Source organism: Myotis yumanensis, unplaced genomic scaffold (genome assembly GCF_028538775.1).
Source record: "Myotis yumanensis isolate MYYU_CA2020_CCGP unplaced genomic scaffold, mMyoYum1.0.hap1 SCAF_2, whole genome shotgun sequence".
NCBI lineage: Eukaryota > Metazoa > Chordata > Mammalia > Chiroptera > Vespertilionidae > Myotis > Myotis yumanensis.
In genome coordinates this window covers 210,575,566-210,602,760 of record NW_027223753.1, presented here as the reverse complement: position 1 = coordinate 210,602,760, position 27,195 = coordinate 210,575,566, and the positions used below count along the sequence as shown (strand labels likewise).

At 53.4% G+C, this 27,195-nt stretch overlaps 2 protein-coding genes across 5 annotated transcripts in view; both read right to left on the bottom strand.

Annotated features, from left to right (window-relative positions):
* Positions 1–12,604, bottom strand: part of PRDM15 (PR/SET domain 15) — a 46,679-nt gene extending 34,075 nt beyond the window's left edge. For both annotated transcript variants that reach the window (XM_070407159.1, XM_070407158.1), the window contains exons 1-3: positions 12,557–12,604; positions 1,164–1,209; positions 572–665 (exon numbers count right to left, since the gene is read on the bottom strand). In XM_070407159.1, coding sequence (XP_070263260.1) covers positions 572–665; positions 1,164–1,200 — 131 coding nt within the window. In that variant the 5' untranslated portion in view covers positions 1,201–1,209; positions 12,557–12,604. The remainder of the gene's footprint in view (positions 1–571; positions 666–1,163; positions 1,210–12,556) is intronic.
* A 6,559-nt stretch (positions 12,605–19,163) lies between these two features.
* C2CD2 (C2 calcium dependent domain containing 2) overlaps positions 19,164–27,195 on the bottom strand; it is a 47,906-nt gene continuing 39,874 nt past the window's right edge. For all 3 annotated transcript variants that reach the window (XM_070407155.1, XM_070407156.1, XM_070407157.1), the window contains one exon: positions 19,164–22,924. In XM_070407155.1, coding sequence (XP_070263256.1) covers positions 22,704–22,924 — 221 coding nt within the window. In that variant the 3' untranslated portion in view covers positions 19,164–22,703. The remainder of the gene's footprint in view (positions 22,925–27,195) is intronic.

Sequence of the window (27,195 nt, the reverse complement as noted above, 5' to 3'; positions counted from 1 at the left end):
GGCCCTCCCCCCAGCCAGGCCCTCCCCCTCCCCCCAGCCAGGCCCTCCCCCGAGCCAGGCCCTCCCCCTCCCCCGAGCCAGGCCCTCCCCCTCCCCCCAGCCAGGCCCTCCCCCGAGCCAGGCCCTCCCCCTCCCCCCAGCCAGGCCCTCCCCCGAGCCAGGCCCTCCCCCTCCCCCCAGCCAGGCCCTCCCCTGAGCCAGGCCCTCCCCCTCCCCCCAGCCAGGCCCTCCCCCGAGCCAGGCCCTCCCCCTCCCCCCAGCCAGGCCCTCCCCCCAGCCAGGCCCTCCCCCTCCCCCAGCCAGGCCCTCCCCCTCCCCCCAGCCAGGCCCTCCCCCCAGCCAGGCCCTCCCCCTCCCCCGAGCCAGGCCCTCCCCCCAGCCAGGCCCTCCCCCCAGCCAGGCCCTCCCCCTCCCCCAGCCAGGCCCTCCCCCCAGCCAGGCCCTCCCCCCAGCCAGGCCCTCCCCCTCCCCACAGCCAGGCCCTCCCCCCAGCCAGGCCCTCCCGGCAGCTGACATGCAGACAACCCTGTCAGACAGGCAGCACTGTAAACAGTCCGAGGCGCTCACTCACCTGGCTCTGCTTAGCACAAAGGAGTCTTTGACCATGACCACTGGGCCCAGCTCAGGACATTCGGAGTCGTGGTACTGGCTGCAGTCCTCACACCCTGTGAACAACAGCCAGCGTCAGCAGGAGGACACTGCTCGGCTCCAAGGCCGATGGGGGTGACCGAAGTGCTCCCCACAAACACAACACAGGACGTGCCCCAAGGAAAAGGCCCCGCTCACAGCAGGCAGAGTCCCCTCTGTGGTGACGAAGAAGGATATCTTCCCGAGGAATGACAATAAACGAAGTCACCAATTTCACCTGTTTGCCATAAATCTACCGCATCGTAAATCACTTTCTATGCCCTTGGATTACTTTCCTGCATCCGCCGCCCCCTGCGAAGTGCCCTTTGCTGGGAGTTTGAGAAAGATGAGCCTGTTAGAACTACACCCCGGCAACAGGTTTCTCATGTGATAAATCGTGTTTATTAAAGCAAGTAAAGTCATCTCAACTGAAAAAGAAACAGCTCTTCTTTCTGTCTTATAAAGACACAATGTGGACGTGGCTGTGCCCGGACAGCCGGCGCCACATCAGCCACACTGGAGCACAGGCCACTCACAGATGAACATGATCTCCTCGCTGCCATCCTCAGCCATCGCCGACACCTGTCAGGGCAGGAGCGAGAGAGAGAGTGTCGTTAATGATGGGCTTTTTGCCAAAGCAATCTGAAAAGACAATTCCTGCTAAAGGCCTCCTTGCGCCTGGGCTTTGAGGCACATGAATTCGGGGGGGGGGGGGGGGGGGGGCTCTTTATGGTGGGATGGGGTTGGGGCCTTGAAATGTGTTCTCACCCAAAATAATGTTGTTTTTAATAAAGCAATTGAGTTGAATGGCCTCTACGGGGAAGTCTTCATGAATTCACACTTTCACCTTTTTATATTAGCCGTGTTTCCATTTGTAAAATAAACATATCAGCATTTTTTAAAAGCCGGTGTTCACACTGTCACTTCTGTTCCCTCCCTCACTGGACTGTGACTTCCTCCAGGGCAACCTCGCCTAGAGCTGCCGCCCGGGGCCTGCAACGCAGGGAGCACTCGGTTCTCCTGGGACTAAAGCAACCGTGACCTCGTGGAGGGGGGGCGCCCCCGCTCTCCACAAAACCTGTCAGATCCGGTCACTTCTATTCCCTAGTCATCCTCGAGGTACAGCTCAAGAGTGACCTGCACAGAGGCAGCTGGGCTCAGACCCCCACATATTTCAGGGTGACCTGCACGTGTCAGTTCCAGAGCCCGATTCCTGACGCGTGAAATGGAAATGAAAAGGCTCACCCCGTGCAGTTGTGGGGAAGCAGGAAGTGCGATACACCTGGCGTCAACAATGCCACCCAGTGTGACTCCCTTCTCTCCCACGCCCTCCATCCCCAGATAAGCCAACCCGGCGTCCTTCCTGCATCCTACTTGTGCCCGAGCCCCTCTGCTGGTACACCTTCTGGGAAAGTGTGCCGCCTGGCACTTCCTGAAAGCTATTCCACAAGCCGTCCCTCTCCCCGGGAGCTTGAAGAATGAAACACAGACAATGCAAAGTCCAAATGAAAACTCAGATCTGCCGAACATACGTTTCGTCAGCAGAGAAGAGAACCTCACTGCGGCCGAGGGAATAAACACGGAGACAAGGCAGGGAGATGGGACTGCCCATTTGCCCTAAAATGCCAAAGAAATAGCCAGGGCGTATTTTTCCCAGCAGTCTCCACTACCTCCCTGGGCCACGCCCCACCTTCTCCCACCTGGAAGGTGGCTCTTCCTGCTCTACCCTGGCTGGCCCCCCATGTTCCACACTACACAGGGGTTCTTCTAGACTAGAACATGAGCCCAATCAGGTTACTTGCCAACCCGAAGCTTAGCGGCGTCCTACTGTTCCTGGGACCAAACCCAACCCCCAGCCTCCTGTGCCCATCTCTGCCGCTGGCTGACGCCTACTCATTCTTCTGGTCTTCGTGTAATTGTCACTTCTTCTCACTTCTTCGGGGAGTGCTTTCTGACCCACCGGTCCAAATCAGGGCCCTTGTAACACTTCCTGAAAGCGCCCTGCAATTTCCCTTCACCAGTTTGCACCGCTGTGACCATCAATGTGTGTGCTATCTATCTAGTGACTCGCCCCTCACTGGACCTGGAGGGCCCCGAGGCGGGACAGCAGCCTCGGCACACGGGGCCAGGCACGGGGCGGAGTGCTAGCAGACTGGCCACCGCTTCTGCACGCCAGGCCTCACGCATCTGCACACAATCCTCCATGTACAACTGGGCCCAGGCAGCTAGTGACTGGACCACCAGATAATCATGAGTTGGTCGAAAAGTTTCAAATACTTCATTTGTACAATGTACACCACGAAGTTAAAAAGTCTGGTTAGATTAGCAGTGAGATCTGGAAAGTGTACTCGTTTCAAGTACAAAGTGATCTGAACTGCTAAACTCACTCTCTCGGTATTTACAGAGCACCTCCTGGCACCACCATGGCCCAGGCCTCAGAGGCCCCAGCTGCTCCTGCCCCGAGCAGGCCAGGCCTGGAGCCGAGTGTTTCTCCTTTGTGGCCTCCGAGGAGAGGGGGGCATTGGCCTGTGCTCGCCTTCACTGCCCTGGACGCTAATGCTATTTGAGGGTTTCCTGCTACACATACTTGGAGGACAGTTTAAACAGAAAACCTGTGATAGTCAAATCTTGCAGAGCAACGATGCTCTTACAGGAAAGGGCAGCCTTTCGGGCAAGTGTCTGCGCCTGGAGAACATTGTATCAGCTCTAATAAGATGCGCCCCTCTCTTGCCAGGCACTCCCGGGACACCCACCACCACCTGGGGCAGCAGGACAGCGTGAGCCTCCCGCCCCACAGCCCACTGCAGGGCAAGGGGTGGTCGGGGCCTCTGGGAGGACACAGAGGGGGCTGGTGGGAGGACCCAGATTTGGCCAAACAAATGTGTCCTCATCTTCTGCTTCTGGGGAGACGCTGGCAAATGCTTCAGCTCCCCGGGGAAACCCTACACGGTCAACAATGGGGGGAAAAATCTAGAACAGTGGTTCTCAACCTTGGCTGCACATTAGGATCATCTGGGAATCTTTTTAAAATCCTGATTTCTGGGCCTCATCCTCCGGAAATTCTATTTCTTTGTTACTAATGCTGTGGCCACCACCCCATAACAAAGAAACACCGGGAAGGTGGCCCTCCAGGTCCCACCCTGCGGCGCACCTACAGAGGCGGAGCAGCTGCCTGAGCGCATCAGGCCCTGCCATCCCTCCAGGGACGCTGGGCTCCCGGGCACGGGAGCCGTGGCGCCAGACCCAGCCCTCAGGTGGGCGGTATGGGGGCTGCTTCCTCTCCAGGCTTCGATGTCCAGCGTGCAGGACTGAGATGGCAAGAGGCCCCACCGCCACCGGCAGCGCGGAAAGCCCAGAAATCTCATCAGACTATTGCGAGCTTGGCACATTCTCTGTAAAAACACGGTGTTTTTCCAGGACACCAGCACGAGGAGTTAAAGCCTGCGCTCACCCAGCAGTGACCTGAGAATCTGAGGGACTGTCCTTTATCCCAGCGCAGACCAGGCACCCAGGCCCCAGCAGACAGGGCTGTGCAGGGTCCCGGGAGGGCGAAGGAAGCCCAGGCTCACTCGACGGCAGAACATGCACAGGACAGTTTAAAAAGACCACTTAATAGGCATGTGACTACCCTGGTCCCTCACGTACATGCAGTGCTCGTCTCTCTGGGACTGGCTTATTTCACTCGGCATCATGTCCTCAGGGTTCACTCATGCCGCAGCCTGTGCCAGACCGTCCTTCCTTTTTGAGGCTGAATCGCACTCCATTGTCTGCATGGAGCACACTGTTTTATCTGTCCTCTGGCTGGCCATGTGGATTGCTGCCGTGGTCTCTCTACTGTGAATCAGGGGTCCTCAAACTTTTTAAACAGGGGGCCAGTTCACTGTCCCTCAGACCGTTGGAGGGCCGGACTATAGTTTTAAAAAAAACTATGAACAAATTCCTATGCACACTGCACATACCTTATTTTGAAGTAAAAACACAAAACGGGAACAAATACAGTATTTGTATTTGCATGTGGCCTGCGGGCTGTAGTTTGAGGACCCCTGCGAATAGCTGCTGCTGGGACAGGAGAGCACGCGTACCTCTGTGGGAGCTGCGTTCAGGGCTTTGGGGTGTATCTCAGAAGTGGGATTGCTGGGTCACATGGCAGCTCTATGTTTAATTTTTGGAGGAACCTCCATGCTGCCTTCCACGCGGCTTCACCACTTTCCATCCCACCAACAGGGAGCTGGAGTCCCAGTTTCTCCACCTCCTCTTCAGCACTTGTTGGTTTCTGATTTTTAAAAAAATAGTAGCCATCCTAATGGATGTGAGGTGGTAAAAGATTACTTTTTAATGTGATCTGCAAAGGCTGGGCTTTAGAAAAAGTAATCAGCTTTGAAACATTGGAAAATGAAAACTCATGATTTTAAAACACAGGTAGCTAAAAGTAAGTAAAAAAACAAACAAAAAACACAGCATTTCCCAGGAGGCTGTTGTGTGAGTGTCACACGAAGATCCTTTCATTTGTTAACCTGGCTGGGCCGTCCCTGGCCAGCCCCACCCACTTACATGGCACAGGGAGGCAGAGGAGGGGCAACAGGGCTGCATCCTGGGCACGTACCTCTGGCCTGGATGACCCACCAGAGCCTTTTCAGGTGCAAAGCAGACTCCCCGAGAGCAACACAAGGCGAGCCACACATGGGAGATTATTGAGGCTGTTATTAAGATGTGAAATATTACAGATTCACAGGAAGCTTCAAAAATAGCAGAGAGAGGTCCCATGTACCTTTCACTCCGTTTTCCCCAAGGCTTGCATCTTACATAACCATGTATCTACTATACAAATTCTTACATAACTACCGCACTGAGAACAGATCTCTCAAACCAGGAAAACGGACGTTGGCACAGCGCGTGTGCACCTAATGCTGTCGTTTTATCACAGGTGCAGACGCACGCGACCAGCACTACCATCAAGATTCAGCACTGTCCCCTGCTGGGAGGACCTCGATCTGTGTCGCCTTTAGTCACCTCCTGTTCCCTGCCGCCCGACTCCATTGACCATGTTTCCTTTGGGAATGCCACATAAATGGACCCATACAGTGTGTGACCTTTGGAAACTAGCTTTCCGTTTTGATTTTCTAACTCAGCATAATGCCCTTCCGACCCATGCAGGGTGATGCGTGTATGAGGAGTTCCTTCCTTTTTACTGTTGTATAATATTCCACGACACGGCCGACCCACTCACCCACTGAAGACACAGGATTTCCCCGTTTCTGTCTACTATAAATAAAGCCTCTATAAACAACTGTGCATAGGGTTTCCTGTGGGCATGAGTGGTCATTCCTCTGGCATAAATGCCCACAAATGCATCTCTGGCCACGTATTAAGTGGGTATTGGTAAAATGGAGGGCAGCAGGAAACAAGGAAGACTACATAGGAGATGAACCGATTCCATAAAAGAAGCCACAGGCACGAGTCTATAGGATAGTGTGGTTGTCACTCGTTCATAGGGTCACCAGGAGTCAGAGCCGCATCAATGCCACATAATACACACGTTAAGTGGATGTTTAGTTTTGTGTTTTTATGTGTTTTTATTGATTTCAGAGAGAAGAAGGGAGAGGGGGAGAGAGAAACGTCAATGATGAGAGAAAATCATCGATTGGCTGCCTCCTGCACGCCCCCTACTGGGGATTGAGCCTGCAACCTGGGCATGTGCCCTGACCAGGAATCAAACCATATCCCCCTGGTTCATGGGTCGACGCTCAACCACTGAGCCACACTGGCCTGGCTGTATGTTTAGTTTTTAAGATCCAGTTTCTCCCCCTCCTCACCAGCATTTGGTTCACAGTTTTTATTCTGGCCATTCTCAGAGAGGTACAGTGGTCTCTTGCTATCGTTTTAATCTGCATTTCCTTCCCTAGTGGCTAATGAGATTGAACACCTTCTCAATGTGCTACCATCTGTAAATCCTCTTCAGTAAAATGTCTCCTCTTGTCTCTTGCCCATGTTCTAATCTAGCTGGACTGCCAGGGTTTTTGGTTGCTGTGTTTTGAAAGTTCCTTATACATCTAGATCCTTTGTCGAATACGTGGTTTGCAAATATATTCTCCCTGGTTAGGGCTTGTCTTTTCATCCTCTTCACAATTTTGATGAAATCCAACTTATCAGTTTTTCCATTTTGGATTGTGCTTTTGGTGCCACATCTAAGACCTCTGCACTCGGCTCTAAGTCCCAAAGGTTTTCTCCTATATTTCTTAGAAAAGACTTACCTTTTTATATTTCACATGTAAGTCTAATATCCAATTTGATTTCATCTTTGTAAAAGATGTGCAGTTACAGTCCACGTTCATTTTTATGCTTAGAGGTGTCCAATTGCGTCAGCACCACTGAATTGCTTTTGCACCTTTGTCCAAAACCAGACGGCCACATCTGTGCGGGTCTGCTTCCGGTTCTCCTTTCTGTCCTATTGATTTCTGTGTCTATCCTTGCGCCAACACCACTCAGCAGAGATCAATCAGTACAGTTTTAATTGCCATCACTTTATAGGAAGTCTTCTAATTGGATAGACTGGTCCCCTTGCTTTTTCAAAGTGCTTTCAGCCGTTCTGGTTCCTTGCCCTTCCATATAAGTTTTAGAACAATCTTGTCTACCAAAATTCTCGTTAGGATTCACATATGTAATTTTGTAACATTTTATTTAACAGAACATATCCCAAATATCATTTCAACGTGTGATTCACATTACAACTCATTTGTAACTTCCTCATACTAAGTCTTGAAAATCCAGGCTGTATTTCATACTTCGAGCCCATCCCAATTCGATCAGCCGCATTTCAAGTGCTCAGCAGCCAGCCCTGGCCGAGAGGCTCAGGATACTTTTTTAATCCAGACAGACATTTCCCCCTGGATGCATGCCCTCATGACACTATTAAAAGCATTAAAGAAAAAAAAAAATGAAAGGAAAAAATCACACACAAAAAAGAGTGATTTTCACTAACGTGCTGCAGAATTGTTCTGAAAGATGCGCTGTGGGGGCCAAGGTGGGGGAAGTAGGTGGGTAGAGATGAATTTTGTGACCATAAATTTGTGACGCGCTGCAATCCCCATTCTGGAGTTTTGACACATAATGGCACATTAAAGGCCCTGAGAAGTCCTGCAGTAGAAATCTGTGGGAGTGTGTTTAGCCCAGCAGTTCCTGAATTTACCTGGGCTGAGAACACGCCAGGACAAGCTCCTTATTTCCCCTCCATGGGCCTCCGTTTCCTTATCTATACAAGGAGAGGGTTAGAGTAAAGAGGGGAGAGAGAGGTCTATACTCTGCCATCTTAAAAATAGAAACTGAGGTAACATTAACTTTATTACGTTGATTAGAGCTTTAACTGGCAGTCATCTTTTCACTTAACAAAAAGAGGGGTGGTTTGAGCACTGATTCTTATTAAATAATACGCCTTGTGTGACAGACACAAAATTTTAAAACTAGGCCCCCTGGGAGCTTGGAAAAGGTCCTCCTGCACCCTCGGCCTAAGGATGGGGAGCACCGTAGAGAATAGCAGTGTCAGGGAACTGAGTCCAGAGGAGGCAGATGTGCTGGAGAAAACAGACCCAAGAGGGACATAAGGGATCCAGAGAACAGGATCAATTAATGGATCTGAAGTGGCCTGGTGTGAACAAGGGTCTCTGTGAACCTCTTGACTAATAAGGTGCTAAAATTATATTTATGTTTTTGGTCACAATAAAGGCAAAATTACTATAACTAATTAGCATACTTTTTTTTTAAACTTACAACAGGCCAAAGGCCTTCAGAGTTACAAAACACTTGGAATACCCCTTCTCAAAGGCATACTCTTTGTCCAGCAGATACAGTCCCTTCTCCCCAGAGAGCCAGTGGGAAGTGGCAGTCCGCTCACAGGAAGCATGATTTAAGGACATTCCACCTCTAATGGGTTTGCTTCCAGCCCCATCAAGGGCAGAAGGCCAGTTCATCAGGTGTTATGACGACACTTGTAATATCTCAACGCCTGCAGCTCTAAGTTGGAGACACAAACCCTGCTGGACATCGACGAGTCAAATGGAGCCAATAACGTAGGGCACCTCTCAGTAAGGAAAGGGTCATTCACGCCAGCACCCATTCATGCGCCCCCTGAACTCCATTTCTGTTTTCTTTCATTGCAAAAATCCTGGTAAGAACTCCCGTGGCTTCCTCACCTCTCATTCTCTCCAATGGGAAAACCACTTCTCCTTGTCACATCCCCTCCACCAGCCTCCCTTACCTCTGGAGAACCTGTCTTCTGCGGCCTCCCAGTCCTTTTCTTCTTTCCATGCCCTGGGAGCTCCGTCCTAAGCCCCTCTTCATTCCCATCCCCCATCCAAAGCCACTACAGGGGGTAACCCGGCTGGCCCCTGTCCTCTCTCCCTCTGCACCCAGCACCTACCCCCATCATCTCTTAGCCCATGGCCCCAGCCCAGCACTGGCCCTCCCAAGGCCCTGAACCCCACTTGATGCCTGGTTCCTGGCACCACCCAACATTTTGTTAATATTTCTGCAAAAGTGTTTTTACAAAATGCTATTCCCTGCACTTAAGCTGACAGCTTCAACTGGCATCCTTGGTTCAAACAGCTGCAAGGAATATAACTTCCAGTATAAGTACTGACTTCTTAAAATAACAGTGTATGTCACTCTTCTAAACATGTGCCCTGGGCTCCAGCACTGCGGTGTGATGCCCACTGCCATCTACTATGAAACACACCAACGAGCTCTTTACATCGGGAAGCTCACAGCACTTCTTTCTCTGTGATCTCCTGTCTCCACCACTGCAGACATTGAACCCAATGGTACATATTCCTGCTCAAGACGACTCTACTGATCACACTTCAAATAGGCATAGAAAGCTAATTAGTCTTGATTTTGTATGGCCATTAGGGTGTGCTAATTTCTTCTGGATTGAGTTATCATTGCAATCATTGAGACCACACCGAGCACCACAGGAAATACAGCGTAGGCTTCGGTGAACAGTCACCTTCAGTGAGGCAGGGAGGGCTTCCCCCCACAACCAGTTCACAGATCATGGGCAAATGTTCACCTCTGCCCCGTCTCCATGTTTATAATGTGAGTGCAGGAAATCTCGTTCCACAGACAAGACTGGAACGGAATGGAAGATGGGAATGGAAGAGCTTGATGATGGCAGTGGCCCACAGCACTCACCAAGGACACTATAAATGCCAACGGTCCCCGCTTCCTCCGGCAGCTTGAGGGCGCCTTCCATCTGCCAGAAGTCCGAGGTCTTACCCCACAGTGGGCTCACTCCCCACACACCCACACATCTGTGGACACCCTGAGATTTCCACACCCCAGGACCTCGGCTCACACCAAGATTGGGGATGGGGTCGCCGTCTCCTAGAGGAAGAGGAAGGTGAGGGACCTGGGGCCTGGGCCAGGGTTAATCCCACCCCAGAGGGGCAGTTTGAAGATGCCGCTCATCTGCAGGGCCCTGATTCCCCCTAATCACCTCCCACCCCTGCACACCCGTCATATGTACCTCAGTAAATCGCACCTCCTGTCACCCACCACACATTCCCAAACCAAACCAACAGCAAGACCTGCCTCGCTCTGGAAATACACATTGTCCTCACTCCTCATTTCTCCTTCTTTCTCCCCCATTTCTAGTGGAATCTTGTGGGGCCTGGATTCCCCATGTGTCAGCCACAGGATCATCTGTCCCTCCCTCCCCAAAGCCCCCAGCGGCGTCCACCTGGCACTCGGGATAAACTCTGGTGGACAGCCTGTGCTGCCGCCCTGTGCTTCCTCCCCAGGGCCCACATGGGTCTTTCTCATCCTTGGGCACACAAAGCTGTTCCCACCCCAGGGCCTTTGCACTTGCCATTCATCTGTCGGGGATACTCTCACCCCAGATCTCCACTGAGCCCCTCAAAGCACTGGTCTCCTGCTCAGATCTTTCTAGTCCTAACAGCCCGAGTGCACCCACCCCTACCTATACCACCGCCTCCACCTGCTGGCCTTCCTTCCCGCTCCCTGCTCTAACCACTGCCAACCTGACACAGTCTTGTTTATTGGCGATACCTTCCTCCCTCCAGACCATGAGGTCCACCGAGCAGAACCTCTCTCTCGCTCTCTGTAGTGCCAGGCATGTCAGAGGTGCCATTTCATAAATACTTGTTGAATGAATGGGCTCATGAACGATGAGGTAAACTGGACGGGGACCACCCACACTTCACACATGTGAGAAGGAAGCGGAGGAAGTGTTTAAGTCACTGCTGTCAATCTTAACCTCTGGAGCCACGTGTCTGAAAGTTGCCTTAAATCTGCAAAATGGCCGAGTGTCCCTTTCCTGACCTTCTGCAAAGACGGTATCGAAGGAACGGCACCTGAGGTGTGCCCTAAGGGATGGGGCTCTTTCTCAAATACAATTACTCCAAGAAAAGCTACTAACCCCTGCGGCGGTTAATTTTTAAATTTGTCTTCTGAAAAAAAAAAACACAAAAAACCAAACTGTCCCTTTTACTTCCAGAACCAAACAGATCATTACATTCCTTGTGGGCAACGTTTCTGCATAAGTATGAATCCAAGCTATCAAGGGGTAACAGATAAATGTTACTGCCTTTTCCTTTCACAGCCCAAACTATAGTTCTCCTCTTTCTTAGCCATTCGCCACAGGCAGCGATGTCAAGGAATGCAGACAGCGGAGTGGAGCCGGGAAAATGCGGAGACTGTGAGAATGTCCAGGCTGTGAAACAGAATGTGGTGTGGGGTGTGTGAATGGGGGGGGGGGGGGGGGACACCTCACTATAAAAACCAAGTATCTTACATACGTGCACTCTCTAGGCAGAGTTCTCATCCTTGCCTTATAAGATTTATCTCAAAACCAGTTGTCCATTTTCTTTTCATCCTTAAAAGCACCTTCAGGGACGAAGGTGGGTTCTCCAAATGCATCAGGGGGGTCGGGCTTCTACGGGAGGGGCTGAAGTAAATGTGGTTTTTGCAGGCTGGCATCTTTCCTGACCCACAGGGGCCCGCCCGTCTCCGCTCACAATGGTTTCTACCATGTCCATCTGCCCTGGCGAGGGGCGAGGGGAGGGAACAGGCCATGTCTGAGCGTCCGTGGGAAAGCCTCGTCCACCCCATTAAGAGGCCAATAGAGGTAAACACACAGTAACCGAGCGGCCAGGCGGGTCTGCATGTCCGTGAGCTCGCACTCCTGACGCGGACCCTCCTGAGCACACCTGCCCCATCGGAGGCTGCAGGCCCGGCCCCTCCACCTGTCTGCGCCAGGTGCCCCTCCCCGCGGCCATCACCCCGAAGGCGGGCACCTGCCAACTGTCCCCGCTCTGCCTGCCTCCCCTCTGCCGCCCGCGGGGTTACAGAAGCAGGACGCAGGGGGCTCTCGGGGGCGCGAGCAGCCCCGCCGCCCGGACCCCCGCTTCTCTACTCGCGGGGCGAAGGCCCAGGGACCCTCCCGTGCGCCCCGGGGGCTGTGCCCCGCGTGGAGCGAGCGACATCACGAGGGGGCAGTCGGCGACCCAGGCCCCGGGGGCGGGGACGCGGGCCGGGGGCGGAGGAGCCCCCCGCGCCGCGCCCACGGGAGAGCGAGGCCCGTGGCCCGCGCTGGCAGGGACGGTGGGCGCTGGGCGGCGGGCCCGGAGCGCCCCGGCGGCGGGGCGGGCGGCGGGCCGCACGCAGGGCGATCCCGGAGCGGCTCCGGGAAATCCAGCCGGGTTTTGACTCCGATCGCCCACGGTGCCCGCAGCCGGCGAATGTAACAAAGAACAGTCGGCATGGCGGCTGGACCGGGGCGGCGGCGGCGGCGGCGGCGGCCGGGCGGGGCTGGGGCGGCGGGCGGGCGGGCGGGCGCGCGGGTGAAGCGGGCGCGGGCCGGGCGGGGGCGGCGCGCGCGGGGGCGGCCGGCGGGCGCGGGGCCCCAGGCTTTACCTGCCTTTGGAATGTGCAGAGCGGGATCGGATCCGGACTCCGGGTTGCGATCCGCTCCGGAAACTGCGCAGCACCGGAAGCCGGGCGGCGGCGGCGGGGGATTCTGGGAGTTGTAGTTCGCGGCGGGGCGAGGGCGCGGGCGGCGTGGCTCGGGAGTGGGCTGCCTGGACGGGGCGGCGTGGACTGGGAGCGGGCGGCGTAGCCCGGGATCGGCGGCGTGGACCGAGGTCCCGAACTGTCTGGACGGGGCCGCGTGGACCGGGAGCGGGCGGCGTGGACGGAGCGGCGGGCGGTGTGGACCGGGAGCGAAAGGCATGGACGGGGGAGAAGGAGACGGGGTGAGCTGGCTACTGGATCCGGATCGTCCGGGAGAAGAGGCCGGGTTCCGACGGCCCTTTCCCCGGAGCGGGAGCAGGTGCCTGGTGACCCCGCGCTACCCCTTCCCACGTGGCGTGGTTCGGCCCCGCAGCCCCCGCGGAGAGGCGCACGGACGGCTCGAACAGCCCTCTATGCTTCTGGTGGCTCCGGCGAGCCCTGATTTCTTTTGAGGGCCAGTGGGAGAAGGGGTCGAATTTTTATTTTTTATTTTTTTAAGTCGGGCTTGAGGTTTGCTGCCCAATCATAATTTCTGAATTTAGCCGCTGGGCTGCTGCGATTCTTGGCATCTTTCTAGCGCGTCTGTAAACTTAAGCGCTTGCTCAGCTCCCAACCAGCGCGTAAACTAGAGGCCCAGCTTCTGGCTGGCGAGAGGCAGAGCTGGGCACTGAGTCCAGGCGGAGTGGGCTGCCCGCCCTGAGCCACGGTGAGACCAGGCCACTTCCTGGCACCCAGTGTGTCTGCCCCCTTTCCCCTACCAGGCTTGGTTAGCTTGTGTGGCCTCCGCCCCCTCCATCAATTGTAGTGTGGACACAAAATATTAGAATCAGAAGGGAGTAGAGGGTCTGTTAACCTAGTTCTGGCCTTCCCGAGTCAGAGAAGTAAGCTGCCTTGTTCATTTCTGCCTGGCCAAAACCCCCATTAATGATGTCAAAAAGAGGTGATGAAGGGGGGGGGGGGGGGGGATTATTTGAAATTGGTATCAGCAAGGACTCATTTCCCTCCTACATGTAAAGTCCTTATGAATCAATAAAACAGTAAGTAACCCAATAGAAAAAAACAACAACACAGCCTATGAACAGTTCACAGCAAGGAAAATACATGCTCCTGGTCCATGTGGCTCAGTGGTTGAGCATTGACCTGTGAACCAGGAGGTCATGGTTGGAATCCCTGTCAGGACCTGTGCTGGGGTTGCAGGCTGATCCCCTGGAGGGCGCGTGCCTGAGGCAGCCAATCAATGGTTCTCTCATCATTGATGTTTCTCCCTCCCTCTCTCCTCCTCTCTGAAATCAATAAAAATATATTTTTTAAAAAAATACAGGTTATGAGAAGCCACCCACCTACTGTAATAAGAGGAAAAGTAAATTGCAGTGAGATCATTTTTATCTGTTATAATTAGCAAAGACTTTAAAAGTATATTCTCATTATTTTGAAGAGACTCTAGAAAATCAGCTCTCTTCCTTTCCTGGTGGGAGAAGGAGCTGGTATAGAGGGGATTTATCCGGCAGCCAGGTTCACGTGTATGAGGTTAGTCCCACATCCCCAGGTGGGAGGAGGACCCTTGGAGAGGAAGGTGTGGGGTGTCGTGCTGCGAGGGGCTCGTTTCTCTGCCCTCCCGACACCCTGCAGTAACTTCCCCTGGGCAGTGACAGTAGATCTGGACACAGCCTCCCGGGCCTTTGGGCGTCTCACCTGTACCTCTCACCTACGCCCGCTCATACTGGCCGAGCTGCTTTCTGTTCAAACAGGTTCCTGGGGTCTTTTGTGCCCATCGCCTCCCTCTGGGAACACTCCCGAGTTTTCCACCATGATCCCTTCATGCCTCAGGCCTTTGCCCAAGTGCTCCCCAACCTCTAACGGCACAAACAACACTACTGCTCATATGCACCCACCACACTCCCACACCCCGCCTCCTAGTGACGGCACTCGCAATTCCCAAATGCCCAGGTGGCTGTTCTCTGGGCCTCTGCACACTAAATATGTACCAGGACACACACACAAACAGGTCACTTACAGAAAGATTGACAGGTCACAGCAAGAGCGAAAAACTAAGACGATGAGCTCAACCCCCATCGAGCCGTTCTCAGCGCTGCCCTGAGCACGGCTGTGGTTCAGTCCCAGCATCGCTGCCTCTTCCAAAGGATTCTGTGTGTTCAGGATTCTCCTCCTGGAAGGCCGGAAATAGGGTCTTTTAAGACAGACTCACATCCAAAGTTTTTGAGTTAAAAATTTTGTTGCTTAAAGTGTCAAGTTTTTGTTGATTACAACGAATGCAAACTCTGAACCCCAGGCAGAAAACAAGAAAAGGCGCCTGTAAAGGTTGTTATCGGGGAAATTTGAATATGGACTTGGTACTGGCTCACAGCATCGCATCAATGAAAAAACTTCCAAGCATGAACATTGTGTTGAGTGTCTGAGGCGGGGATGCCCTGTTAGAAAATGCATTCTGAAGCATTGTGGGTGAAAGATGATTATCTCAAAATGTGACAGAATTGGGAATCTAGGTAAAGAGTGCATAGGTTATTCTGTAGGTTTGAGATTTTTAAAAATAAGTTGGGGGGGCTTTAAATAAACATAAATAAGTTTCCGTTATTATCAGTGGGTGTTCCTAAGAACACGGTATTCTTCCCCAGCAGCTGGCATTAAGGTGTAACCACTCCACCGTGTGGCCCCAGATGGGGATGATACCCCAGCCCTGACACTGGCCTGCCTTAGACATGTACTTTCCCACTGACACGTCCCATCAGCTCTGGTTCTTTGCTAATCTACATATATAAAAAGAGGTAATATGCAAATTAGCCAGGACGCTGTAACAGTTACGACCAGTCAGAAGGAGGCTGCGCGTGCAGGTGAGGCCCAGAGTGGAGATGGAGACAGAGACGGGGGGGGGGGGGGGGGGGGGGGGGGGGGGGGCGGGGAGCAGGCCCGGAGCAGACACAGACAGGGGGGCCTGCTCCAGCTGCGGTGCACCAGCAGTCCCGCCTCTGCAGGTGAGCTGCAGAGGAAACACCTTTTCTGACCGCTCATTGGCTAAGTTCCTGGTACGCCACTCACAGTGTTCTTGGTAACTTGGGTAATAAGAATCCAAGAAGGTGATCTAGGGTTTTCCACCTCACTCCTGGAGGAAAAAAATGAAGGCCTGCTGCTGGAGGGGCTAAGAAATGTCATATTCTGCACTAGCCGGTTTGGCTCAGTGGACAGAGGCTTGGCCTGCTGACTGCAGGGTCCAGGTTCGATTCTGATCAAGGGCATGTACCTAGGTTGCAGGATCCTCCCGGGCCAGGGCCCAGGTCAGGGCTCATGCAGGAGGCAACCAATCGAAGTGTCCCTCTCACATTGATGTTTCTGTCTTCCCTCTCTCTTCCATGATCTCTAAAAATCAATGGGAAAATTATCCTCAGGTGAGGATAAAAGAAAAAAAGAAAGAAATGTCATATCCTATGAAAGAGACATCTTGAAAATGCCTAAAGAAAGTTGTCATTTTTTTCGTGGTGAAGGGACGAGTCCGTGTTGATGAAAACACCTTGGTGGCTGCAATGACTGGCAGTGGCTGCAGCAGCGGGGTGATGGGGGTGGTGCCTTCCCCCTGATCAGCCCAGTCACCTCCCGCAGAGGGAGGCCAGACTGCAGCTTACGCCTAAGCTGTCAGTAGGACATCCCCTGAGGGCTCCCGGACTGTGAGAGGGGGCAAGCTGGGCTGAGGACCCTCCCCTCCCCCCCAGTGCACGAATTTCATGCACCAGGCCTCTAGTTTAAGTATAAAACTGTCACTACCGGACATTGTGGACATATGCATCCTAAGCACTTTTCTTTTTTAATCCTCACCTGAAGCTATTTTTCCATTGGTTTTCAGAGAGAGTGGAAGAGAGAGGGAAAGACAGAGAAATATCATTGTGAGAGAAACGCATCAACTGGTTGCCTCCTACACAAGCCCACACCAGGTCCCAGGCCAGGGAGGAGCCTGCAATCGAGGTATGTGCCCTTGACTGGAATCAAACCTGGGGAATTGAACTGGGGACCCTTTGGTCCATAGGCCAGTGTTCTATCCACTGAGTCAAATCGGCTAGGACTATCCTAAGCCACTTTTTAAAATATATATATATATTTTTATTGATTTCAGAGAGGAAGGGAGAGAGAGAGAGAGAGAGACAGAAATAGGAACATCAATGATGAGAGAGAATCATTGGCTGCCTCCTGCACATTCCCCACTGGGGCTCGAACCCTCAACCCAGGCATGTGGCCTGACCAGGAATTGAAGCGGGACCTCCTGGTTTGTAGGTCAATGCCCAACCACTGAGCCAAGCCACTTTTCTATACCCTCTTTTGCGTTTGTTTTCAATCTGGCCAATTTTTCCCATCCAGATAACGGATAAAGTCATCAGCAGATAATTCAAATCCTACTATGTGCAAAGCATTGCATCTCACTTTGTAGTATTCTCGCCCATACGGGGAGCACTACACTTAAAGTTCACGAAAAACCATATGAGGCCACAAATCCTGTTCTCTCCAACACAAGGTGGTAGAGACTCGTGGTTCTGAACAGGGATTCTACAGCCAGACAGCCTGGGCTCAAGTTCGGGTCCTGCCACTTATCTGCTGTGTGACCTTAGGCAAGTTACTTAACCTGTCGGTGCCTCCGTTTTCCAATCTGTAAAGCTAGGCTAGGTCATAACTCACGGGGTTACCTCAAAGAATGCAGGAGCCATTATATGTAAAACACTTGAAAAAATTATGACACATAGTATGTGCTCAATTAGTATTAGCCAGTATCACTGTGCCCTCACGTCTTTCTCTAGCTTTTGTATAAAATATCAAGTATGCACCTTATATTTAAGCCACCCGAGCATCTATCTTTACCTTATCCTTATGGATGACATCAACACAATAGTTTTGAACGTCTGGCACCTGCAGGGCACAGCTTGGCAGTGTGCATTTTGGGCAGTCAGGGTACAGGCCGAGGTGAGCTGGGGGACGCGTGTAAAGTGGGTGTTTCTAGGTCACCAGGGGAGGAGGTTTGGCCAGGCACTTTCTCTTCAGCGAGGGCACTGCACTCGGTCATCCAGCTGGTATCCAGCCCTCTGTGGTGAGTGATCCACCTTTTCTTTTAAACAAATGACTTCTTGACACATCCACACAGCACCTTGTGCGTGTAGAGTGACTGAGGTCCACAACAGCATGTTTTGTCACGTGCACCCAAGTGTCGGGCTCTGTCCCCTGACCTGGCCCCCCGGGGGGGGGGGGTAGGATGGGTGTAAGCTGTGTGGGCTGATATCCATCCTGCCGTCAGCTGACATCTGCCAGGGAACAGGGCCACTCACATTCTCGCTGGGGAGGGGAGCGAGCACAGGAGAGTGATACAGGGCTGACAGAGTGGTCGAAGCCACTTCGTGGGGAAGGCAGGGAGGGCTTGAGTTTATTAGAAACTTTAGGAAAGGGAGGGGTGTATGCTGGAGACAGGGGTGCACACTCCAGAATGACCGCAGCTGAAGCAGACGGGGCGGTGTAGACGGGATTAGCAAGGACGCGGTGTCCCCCTGGCGGTGACAGGGAGCTCAGGTGAGGGAGCTGGTGACTAGGACAGGTGGGCTTGCAGAAGGCCACCCAGTCTCCTCCTGGAGCGTCAGCTCGGCCCGGCCACACAGGAAGCAGCAGTTCAACCCAAGCCCGGAACCCTCGGTCCCAAACAAGACCCAGGGCCATCGCCACATTCGCACCTTGAGTCCGAAATCCGAAATCCGAGCCCTCAACAGCTGGGGCTTCCCATAGGCCTGCTCATACCCCAAACACAAAGCTGTGGATCTGCCTGGGGCAGGTGGGGGCAGGACAGCCGAGGGGGAGGGGGAGCGAGGGGCTGGAGGAGTCCCCAGTGCCCCGGCCCTCCTTCCGAATGCTCCCTCGCTTGGGCACAGCAGGGGAAGGCAGCTGAAGGACAGAGAAACTGAGGACCTGGGCGGGGAGCAGCCTGAGGGGCTGTGGGGACACACCCAGCTGCTCCTCCCACCTGGGAGCTGCGGTGAGGCCCCTGTGGTGCAGACCCATCCCTCCCTCCGGGCGGGGCGGGACGTCTGCTGCTCTCACACGCCCGCCCCGCTGCACACTCACCCATGGGCCAGTGCTGACAGGAGGGCCAATGCAGGGGTAAAAGCTTCCACTCCAAGGGGACAGCGCCCCTCAGGTCTCGGGGGGTCACCAAGGGTCCCACAGCTACTTCTCGCCAGGTTTCGCTGCTGGGGGACCAGGCCCCGTGGCCCCCACAATTCACCACGACCCGAGAGTTCACTGCAAACGTTTCCTTCTAGTAAGTGGGTTAGCCCACACCTACAAGGTGCTGAGTGACTTAAAACCTGTGCAAGAAGAACGTTCGCAGGAGCCCAGCGAGGAGGACACCTCCCCCCTCCCGCCAGCCGGTCGCGTGCGGTCACGGTCACTGCTGAGGCGCCGACAAAACCAAGACTCGGGTGCTGGGCCGCTCAGAAAAACACGGGAGCTCACGACCTCGGCAAAAACAACTCAGATTTCCGTGTTCCATGTGCACGTTTATTTCTTTAAAGAGCACCCATGTCCCGGCCGCTTCTCCTCCAGATGAACCCACTGCACGGCTGGCGCGGGCCTGGACCCGGGTTCTAAAGTGCTACCAAGGAATACAATCATCGTCACGCAAATTCATCAACCAGAGGGCAAGCCAACCCTTTCCCCTAGAAAACCTCTTGTTTTCTCCTGTGTTAAAATGTAACTTCAGGGTGACATCGGGCAACAAAAAGCACAAGCCTCGGTTATAAATGGCACTTTCCCGACGGCGGGAAGCTGGCGGGCTGAGCAGGTTCCTCCGCACACGGGAAGGAGGGATGCTGGGGAAAGGACCCAGGGGAAGGACCTGAGTTTGCTGTGCAGGTCTTAGCGGGCGGGGCCCTGTGCCCCTCGCTTTGGTACCCAGCCTGGGCGGGTTGGGCAGCGGCATCGGGGTCTGCGCCAAGGCCAAGACCTGCTTGCCACCTGGCAGAGGTAAGCGTCCTGACCCCAGTGCCCACCAGCTTGTACGGTGAGGTTCCCAGGGCGTGAGACTATTACTCAGGGAGCATCGCACCGGGCGGCAGCAGCGCGCACTCACCTTGCTCTCCTGCTCAAGATTTGCAACTCAGCTCCCCATGTGGCCAGAAGCACAATCACAATCTGGGCAGGCTTCTAATTTGTGATTGGCTGGCTGCGCCTGGCCTGGCAGCCGTCCCCAGGAACCCGGGGCTGGCTTTGAACTTCAACTTGAGCCTGGATCTAAGTGAAGTCTCTGTCTAAACCTCCCTCACAGCTGGTCTTGAACAGAACAGCAAGACGGATACTTTCGTTAATGCCACATTAAAGCAGGCGCAAACTCCATCTCCTTCCTCCACAAAGACCACAGAGGCGTCCTTACCCAAAGCACAGAAGCGTAGCCAGCGTGTTAAAACCAGCGTGTGCTCCGGGTCCAGATGGACCGGACCGATTAGTGTTCATGAGGAATCACTCTGAAAAAATTTCATCAAAACCAAAACGCGAGCCCTCATACCACTAAAGCGTGTGGAAAGGGTAAGGGGATTGGTGATTCACAAAGTAGTGTGTTTTGCATCCGGTGTGTAATCGTAATTGGTATTACACCTTAGTGACATGGACTTTAACATAAATACCCGACACCTTTAAGAAACAAACCTGGATACACAGCTCGGGAAGGAAACATTCACAGTATAGACACAGCCCTGCCTCGCGGGCCGCCTGACGGCATCGCTCCTTCTGTTTCCGCTACATTTGCCTCTGAAACGTCAGGAGAGGCCAGGATGGCGACCAGTGTGTGCGCCTGGAGGACGGGCTCCTGGATCAAACTCAGAGGGACAGAGGTCTCACATGTACCCAGCAGACACGAAGAAACATGGATCTCCATGACGGCGCGCTCTCTGTCCGTGTCCACTCACTCGCTTCACGCACGAGGGCGAGACGGGGCCCGCCCGCCGGGCACCTTCCCAGGAGCCCTGAGAGGTTTCAAGTCACGAGGAAGTTGGAGGAAGCGGAGCCCTTGGCGAAGACAGTGAACAGTGGACAGGGTGCTCCTGGGGCCGATCTGGGAACGGCAATCACTAAAACGTGGTGGTTGTGTTTTGATTTTTGAGAGCGAGAAAAACTCAGTCTAAAACTCTGATACCTTCACACTGGAGCTGATCGAGTCCATCTCAATTCCAAACTTAAACAAACACGGAACTGTACTAAGAACTTCTGACCAGTGTCTTATCTTCTCACACATCGGTCCTCTTAGAATTAATCCGTGCGTGTTACATGTCCGCTTACCATGAGAAAGAACAGGAATCCTTCAAGCAAAACACAACGTTAAAGTGATCATCTGCCCCAAAAAGGCCTGTAGTGATTGCTGCCCCGTGGGGATGAATTTGGTATTCATGGATTTCGTAATGCCAGGTGCTATTTTACAATGATTAAAATTGGAATATAATCTTTAAAAACAAAGTATGGTTAAAAAAGAAGTCACTTTACAGTCCCTTGATTGCTGGGACACCTAAGAATTTTTAAATATGCATTTTAAAGTGAAATTCTTAATGCAGTCTTCCAATTCCTCCCTCCAAATAAAGGAAGGAAAGGATTCTATAATTTTGGTTTTAGAAAGGTTTTAGCTCATCAAGAGCTCTCTGACCCCTGAAATAGATGTTTGAGGATTAACAGAAGTGTCTGCACAAAGGAGTCCCCCCAAACTCACACCCGTGACAGAAGTTGAGTTTTCGTAACAGCCTTGTAAAGCTCACTGGCGGGAAATGACTCTTACTAAGCCGTCAGCACCCTTCACGCTAACGACGACTCCTGTTAACAAGAACCATTTCCCGCAAGTGGCACTTCCAGGAGCGGAGCAGCGTGACGACTGTGACTGAACCCAAGTGGCTCCTGACGTGGGAAGTGCTTTGAAAGACACGGCGGATACTGAAGTTGTATAGCAAGCTTATCGTTTGTTCCACTGGAAATAAAAACACGCCCCTCCCCCCCAAAGTCTGCCAAGACTGTTCACAGTAGAATTCAGATGCACTCCTGGAAGGAATCTGATGCAAGCCTGGCCCGTATTTCACTAAACTTCCCTTCCTAAGACTCACACCTGAGACATAAAATATTTTCCTCTTTTGCCCGAAAAGTACTTTGTTTCAGCTACTGGCAATATTTGGCAAACCAACGTCGGACGAGAGAAAATCCAGGTATGTGCGTGTGGGTACCACGTTCTCGGCTGTCACTGACTGCTCCTAAGTGCATTGGAGAGGCGTGCTGCACCCCCGCTTCGTGCGAGCCAGACAGGGGGAAAGTCCACCGCTAGAGCTTTGGACACTAGAGAAAGTGTAAAAACCATATAAGAATTTATATATCTCCCACTTGTAAATAGGCTCAACGTACACTTAGAAAAGTGTTCAGCATAATATGCATAGGATATATTTAGTATTTGCATAATTTTTCAAGTTCTATGGCTAATAGCAAAGGCAAATGTCTTCCCACATTTGTCATCGTGTTTCCATTCCTATCGTAATGTCTCTATTCACCCAAATCTGCCTGCGCCCCACCTCTCTGGCCCCGGGGCCCACTGCACTGTTCTATCCTGAGCAGCCAACGGAAGAGGTGACACCTATGCATCGTTCACAGTGACAGCACAGAGGGTCGTCTGCTTCTTGTGATGTGGTCCAGGCGTGGACCCCAAACAATACCCGTTAGACCAGAGAGTGGGTGAAACTGAGGCCCAAACCTGGCCCATCCACGCCCACTGCAGTGTGTTCTTTAGTTCATAATGTAAATCTCCTTCCGACACTGAACTTCAGCCGCGTGGCGGAGTGCCCCTCTCCTCTGGCATCGGGTGGTAAACAGGTTCGGTCAGTTCTCTCTGGGGAAATCTCCCGGCTGGAGACTCGGACTTTTCTTCCCCTTCAAAAAAACAACACTGCCGGGAAAGCCCCAGCTAGACCAGCTCGCTGGCATCCCACTCCGTCCTGGCGGGTCGTTAGCGGGTCCACATCTCCAGCATCGCTATGAAGGAGGCCGCCCACCTGGGCCTACACCCCGGGGTCCCTGGGGGCGCCGTTGATGGCAATCTTGCTTCTGTGCTTGGACAGCAGCTTCTTGTTGAGGATCCTGGAGAGCGTGGCCCCCTTCCTCCGCGCCCCCTCCGGCTGCTGGAGGAACACCAGGTCGTTGTGGGACTGGCTCAGGCTGGGGTCCTTCTGCTGATGCCGCCGGCGGAAGAACAGCTTTGCACCTCTCCTAAAAATGCCTCCTGGAAGAGCAAAGCACAGGGGCTGGTCAGCGGGGCTGTGGACGAGAGGAACCTGAGGGACTGGGCCAAGTTGAAAAAGAAAAGAGGAGACGCGAATGACTCTAATAAGCAGCTCATTACTCCAGGAGCATCACTGTTTGTGTGAGAAAACGAGTGGCATCTGGCTTGTGCAAAACACAAGATGAACTGAAAGGAGGGTTATGAAAGTAGAAGCAGTGAGCTGGACTATCACCTGGTATCCACGCCAGGGCAGGGATTTCTATCATTGACTCTAACCAGCCCCCTACCCCCTGATTTGGTATGGTTCAACCAATCTGTATGTAATAGGGAGTGGAATATGCAATGCAAAAAAAATTAGCAGCAGCAAAAATAATTTCAACAGCCAGTATTCCTTAAAGATCAAATGCAAGCTAACACGGCAACAGAACTCACTAATCTTACCCTTTCACAAATTAGCTTAACATCTCATTAACCAAGGTCAGGGAGCCTGTCCAGCGAGTCTGTGAAGTTCATTACCACTCATGGAGGTGTTAGTGACTTTGAAAGAAGACAGACCTGCAGATCACAGAGGGAACTTTATAGATAACTTGGCAATTCACTCTTTTCCTGATAGACAGGTCTCACAAGTTCTTCAACAGCCAAGAGTCACAAAAAATACCCATTATGTCCCTAGTAAGGCATTAATCGCCATAGCGCCGTCTTGTGGACACTCTTGGAACAGCATCCTATGAAGGCTTAGTCACTAAAGCGCTCTCTTGTGGACACTCTGGGCACAGCACCCTGGTAAGGGATTAGTTGCGACAGAGCTCTCTAGTGGACACTCTGGGAACAGAACCCTAGAAAGGGATCAGTCGTGACAGCGCCACCTTGTGGACACTATGGGTGCAGCACTCTCGTAAGGGAATAATCGCCATAGCACCCTCCTGTGGAACACTCTTGGAACAGTACCCTAGTAAGGGATTAGTTGCCATAGCGCCCTCTTGTGGACACTCTGGGAACAGCACCCTTGCAAGGATTGGTCGCCGTAGCGTCCTCTTGTGGGCACACTGGGAACAGCAGCCTAATAAGGAATTAGTCATGACAGTACCATCTTGTGGACAAACTTGGAACAGCAACCTAGTAAGGGATTAGTTGCTATAGCACCCTCATGTGGACTCTCTTAGAACAACACCCTGGTAAGGGGTTAGTTGCTATAGCATAGCAAGCCCCTCAGCAGGGAGGAATACTAAATGGAGCTGCCTTGGCTCGCGCTACTGTGCGGTCAGTTTTCTGTGTCAGCTTGGCCCAAGCACGGGTGATCCCATCAAACCTGGCTTGGGTGTTGCTGTGGAGGCATGTGGTGGGCGTGGTGGGCACATACACCCCGGTGGCCTGAACTGAAGATGACCCTGTACTGTGGATGGGCTCCACCCAATCAACTAAATTCCTAAAGAGCAAAACCCAAGGTTTCCTGGAGAAAAGAAGTTCTGCCTCCAGACCCTCGTCAGCTCCTGCTGCGTCTCCCGCCTTCAATTTCAGACCCGTCAGCCCTCAGAGTCACTGAGCCCATTCCCTGGTATGGAGCCTATTGGCTCTGGTGCTCTGAGAACCCTGACCGACGATGCCTAATAGCCTGGTACGCAGCACCTGATTCTGGGCCCAGAGTCTGGAGAGGAGCCGGGCTGGCGGGCTTTCCAAGCTTAACTCCCTTATCCCTGCTGCCTGCTCCACCCAACAGGCAAGAAGCAAGACTCACCCACCACCTTAACGACTCCAGAGGGTAAAACTGGGAGCCGCGTTATGTGACATTTGAGGCAAATAACCAAAACTGTAAAGGGGGACAGGAAGAAGGGTTCTAGCAAAGTCAAAGGCTGAAGAATAAACAATATATGAAGGGATTTTAACATTTTTTTTTAAGTTACAGTTTGAATAAATATATGCCTGTGTTTCCACAGAGTTTAACAGACATAAATAGCTCATTGAAGAATTTCTCTTAAACCCTAATAGGATGGAAAACTGACCAAAGCAACCTTATAAACCGCAGTCTGCTGCCCAAAGAGCAGCGTGGGCTTCAGGCTGACCCACGGACGGTCTGGGTATCTTGGTGGCTGCTTTTTAAAAAAAAATCATGTTTTTTTTTTTTTATTGAGAGAGAGAGAGAGACAAAGAGAGAGTAAGAGAAAGAGAGAGAGAGACACCAACATCCATTGGCAGCCTCCTGCACGCTCCCTGCTGGGGATGGAGGCCGCAACCTGGGCATGTGCCCTGACTGGGAATTGAACTGATAACCTCTTGGTGCCTGGGTCAACGCTCAACCACTGAGCCACACTGCCCAGGCGTCAGTGACTGCTCCTTAGACCTGGAGGAAGTTAGGGGCCAGTCTGTGTGCACGTCTATCGAGGTTGTTTGGGCCCAACAGGTAACAGAGACATGCCCTCCCCAGATTGGCCAAGACAAAGGCGCTACACTAACCGAGCAGGGAAGTGAGCTAGCACCCGGGGAAGTAACACTAGAAAGGTAGGGGGAAGGAAGGGACGGGGATGGATCCCTGCTATGTTACAGTACATATAAGACAAAGACAACTTACTGTGCAGGCAATTAATTCTGGTTGGCATAGCGATCCTCTTAGTAAAAGGGAATGAGCACGAGATGGAGAGGAGGTAGCAAGCATGCGAGAGCAAAATGAGAATGAGAGACAGTGAGTGTTGAAGCGCTGACATGACACACACACGCGAATCACGGGGCAGGGCACTCGGCAAGCCCCTGTTTGCTTATTCACACGTTTGTGCTTCGTTGCGGTAAAACCACCTCAGCCGTTGCCAGGGCCCGGGTCAGGCGTGGGAAGTACATTCCCGTTGCCGTGCAACCACGTCAACACGGTGTGAGCTCAACATAAGCCCGACTTTGGGGAGTAAATTTCCTGTATTGCCTGCAGCATCACATTTGCAAACAGCAGGCCCCAGGATTCTGCACACGCAGCCACGCTCAGAAACCTAGCACAGAACTCCTTGCTACCTCGGAAGATATGGGCTCTTAAGCCAAAACAATAAGCTTTAGGCCCGTTCCCTACATCACCAGTTCAAAACATTTTGGTGGAAAACAGCAAGGATGTGGCCCCCGTATCACGGAAACGTCGAGGGCCTGACACCATCTCAGAGGGGCCGAGTGCCAATCGCTTCGAGCACCGGGACGGAGGAGCAGCTTTCAATCCCCGCCCTGCCTGTCCCTTTAAAGCCCGTCTGCAGGACCCCAGGCTCCAGATCCTCACAGCCGCCCCAAATGCCAACTTCGGGCCGCTCAGGGCAAGAGCTGGAAGCGGCTCCACACCTGCCTGGCACCTCGGTCCCCAAAAGTGCCTTTTGGAGGGTGTCAGCCACCTGGCTGGCGACGGGAAAGGAGCGGGAGGGCCACACACAGCAGGGATGGAAACCCAAGGGGAGGAGAAGCAGGGGAGGGGGGAGGAGGATCAGGGTCCGGGAATGGACCTGGGTCAGCGAGTCTGGCCTTTCGGAGTGACCCAGGCGGCGGGGTGGGAGGTCTGGGTTCTGAGGGTGGAAATGAAGGGAGGGAAGGGGCAGCCCACCTGCCTGCCTCGGGCCAGGTGAGCTCCCTGGGGCTGCCCTGGCCCTGGACAAAGACCAGGCCAGAGCAGGGGTGCTGCCCTGTGGGCCGGCAGCCGCGCTGCCTCGTCCAAAACCCAGCCCAGAGGTCAGTGCACAGACCACAGCATCCCAAGTCACTCCAGCCATAAGACTCAGTCCACCCAGGACCAGGCAGCGGGCGAATGGAGGCCCGCCGACCTTCATCACAGGGTCTAGACACCAGGAACCGCCTCCTTTCTCTCTTCTCCTAACTTTCAGCTCCTCCGGTCTGTGGCCCGGCTAGAGGGTGGCTCACAGGAGAGGCATGAAGCGAATGGGAGGGAGGTGGTGAGGATGGACACAGATGCCCTATCATGGGTTCCCACCCTAGACCCGGGGCCACGGGTGCCGCTGGGGTTGTCCTGAGCACGGCAGGCTGCTGAGCAGCACCCCTCTCACTGTGAGAGTGGAAACTGTCCCCCGACACTGCTAATGTCCCCGGCACACCCGCCTGTCTGAGCACCACGAGCCACGGGACAGAGAGGCCGAGGCCGGACAGCCGACCAGGCTCCTGCCTGGCATTTCCTGCCGTCTACACACTCGGGGGCCTAGGACTTGACACCAGTCACACCTGCCACTCCAGCTCGGCTCAGGTCCCGTGCGTCCTCCTCACCGGGTCTCCCTCCTGCCTGGCGGGCAGGGTTTGGAGGG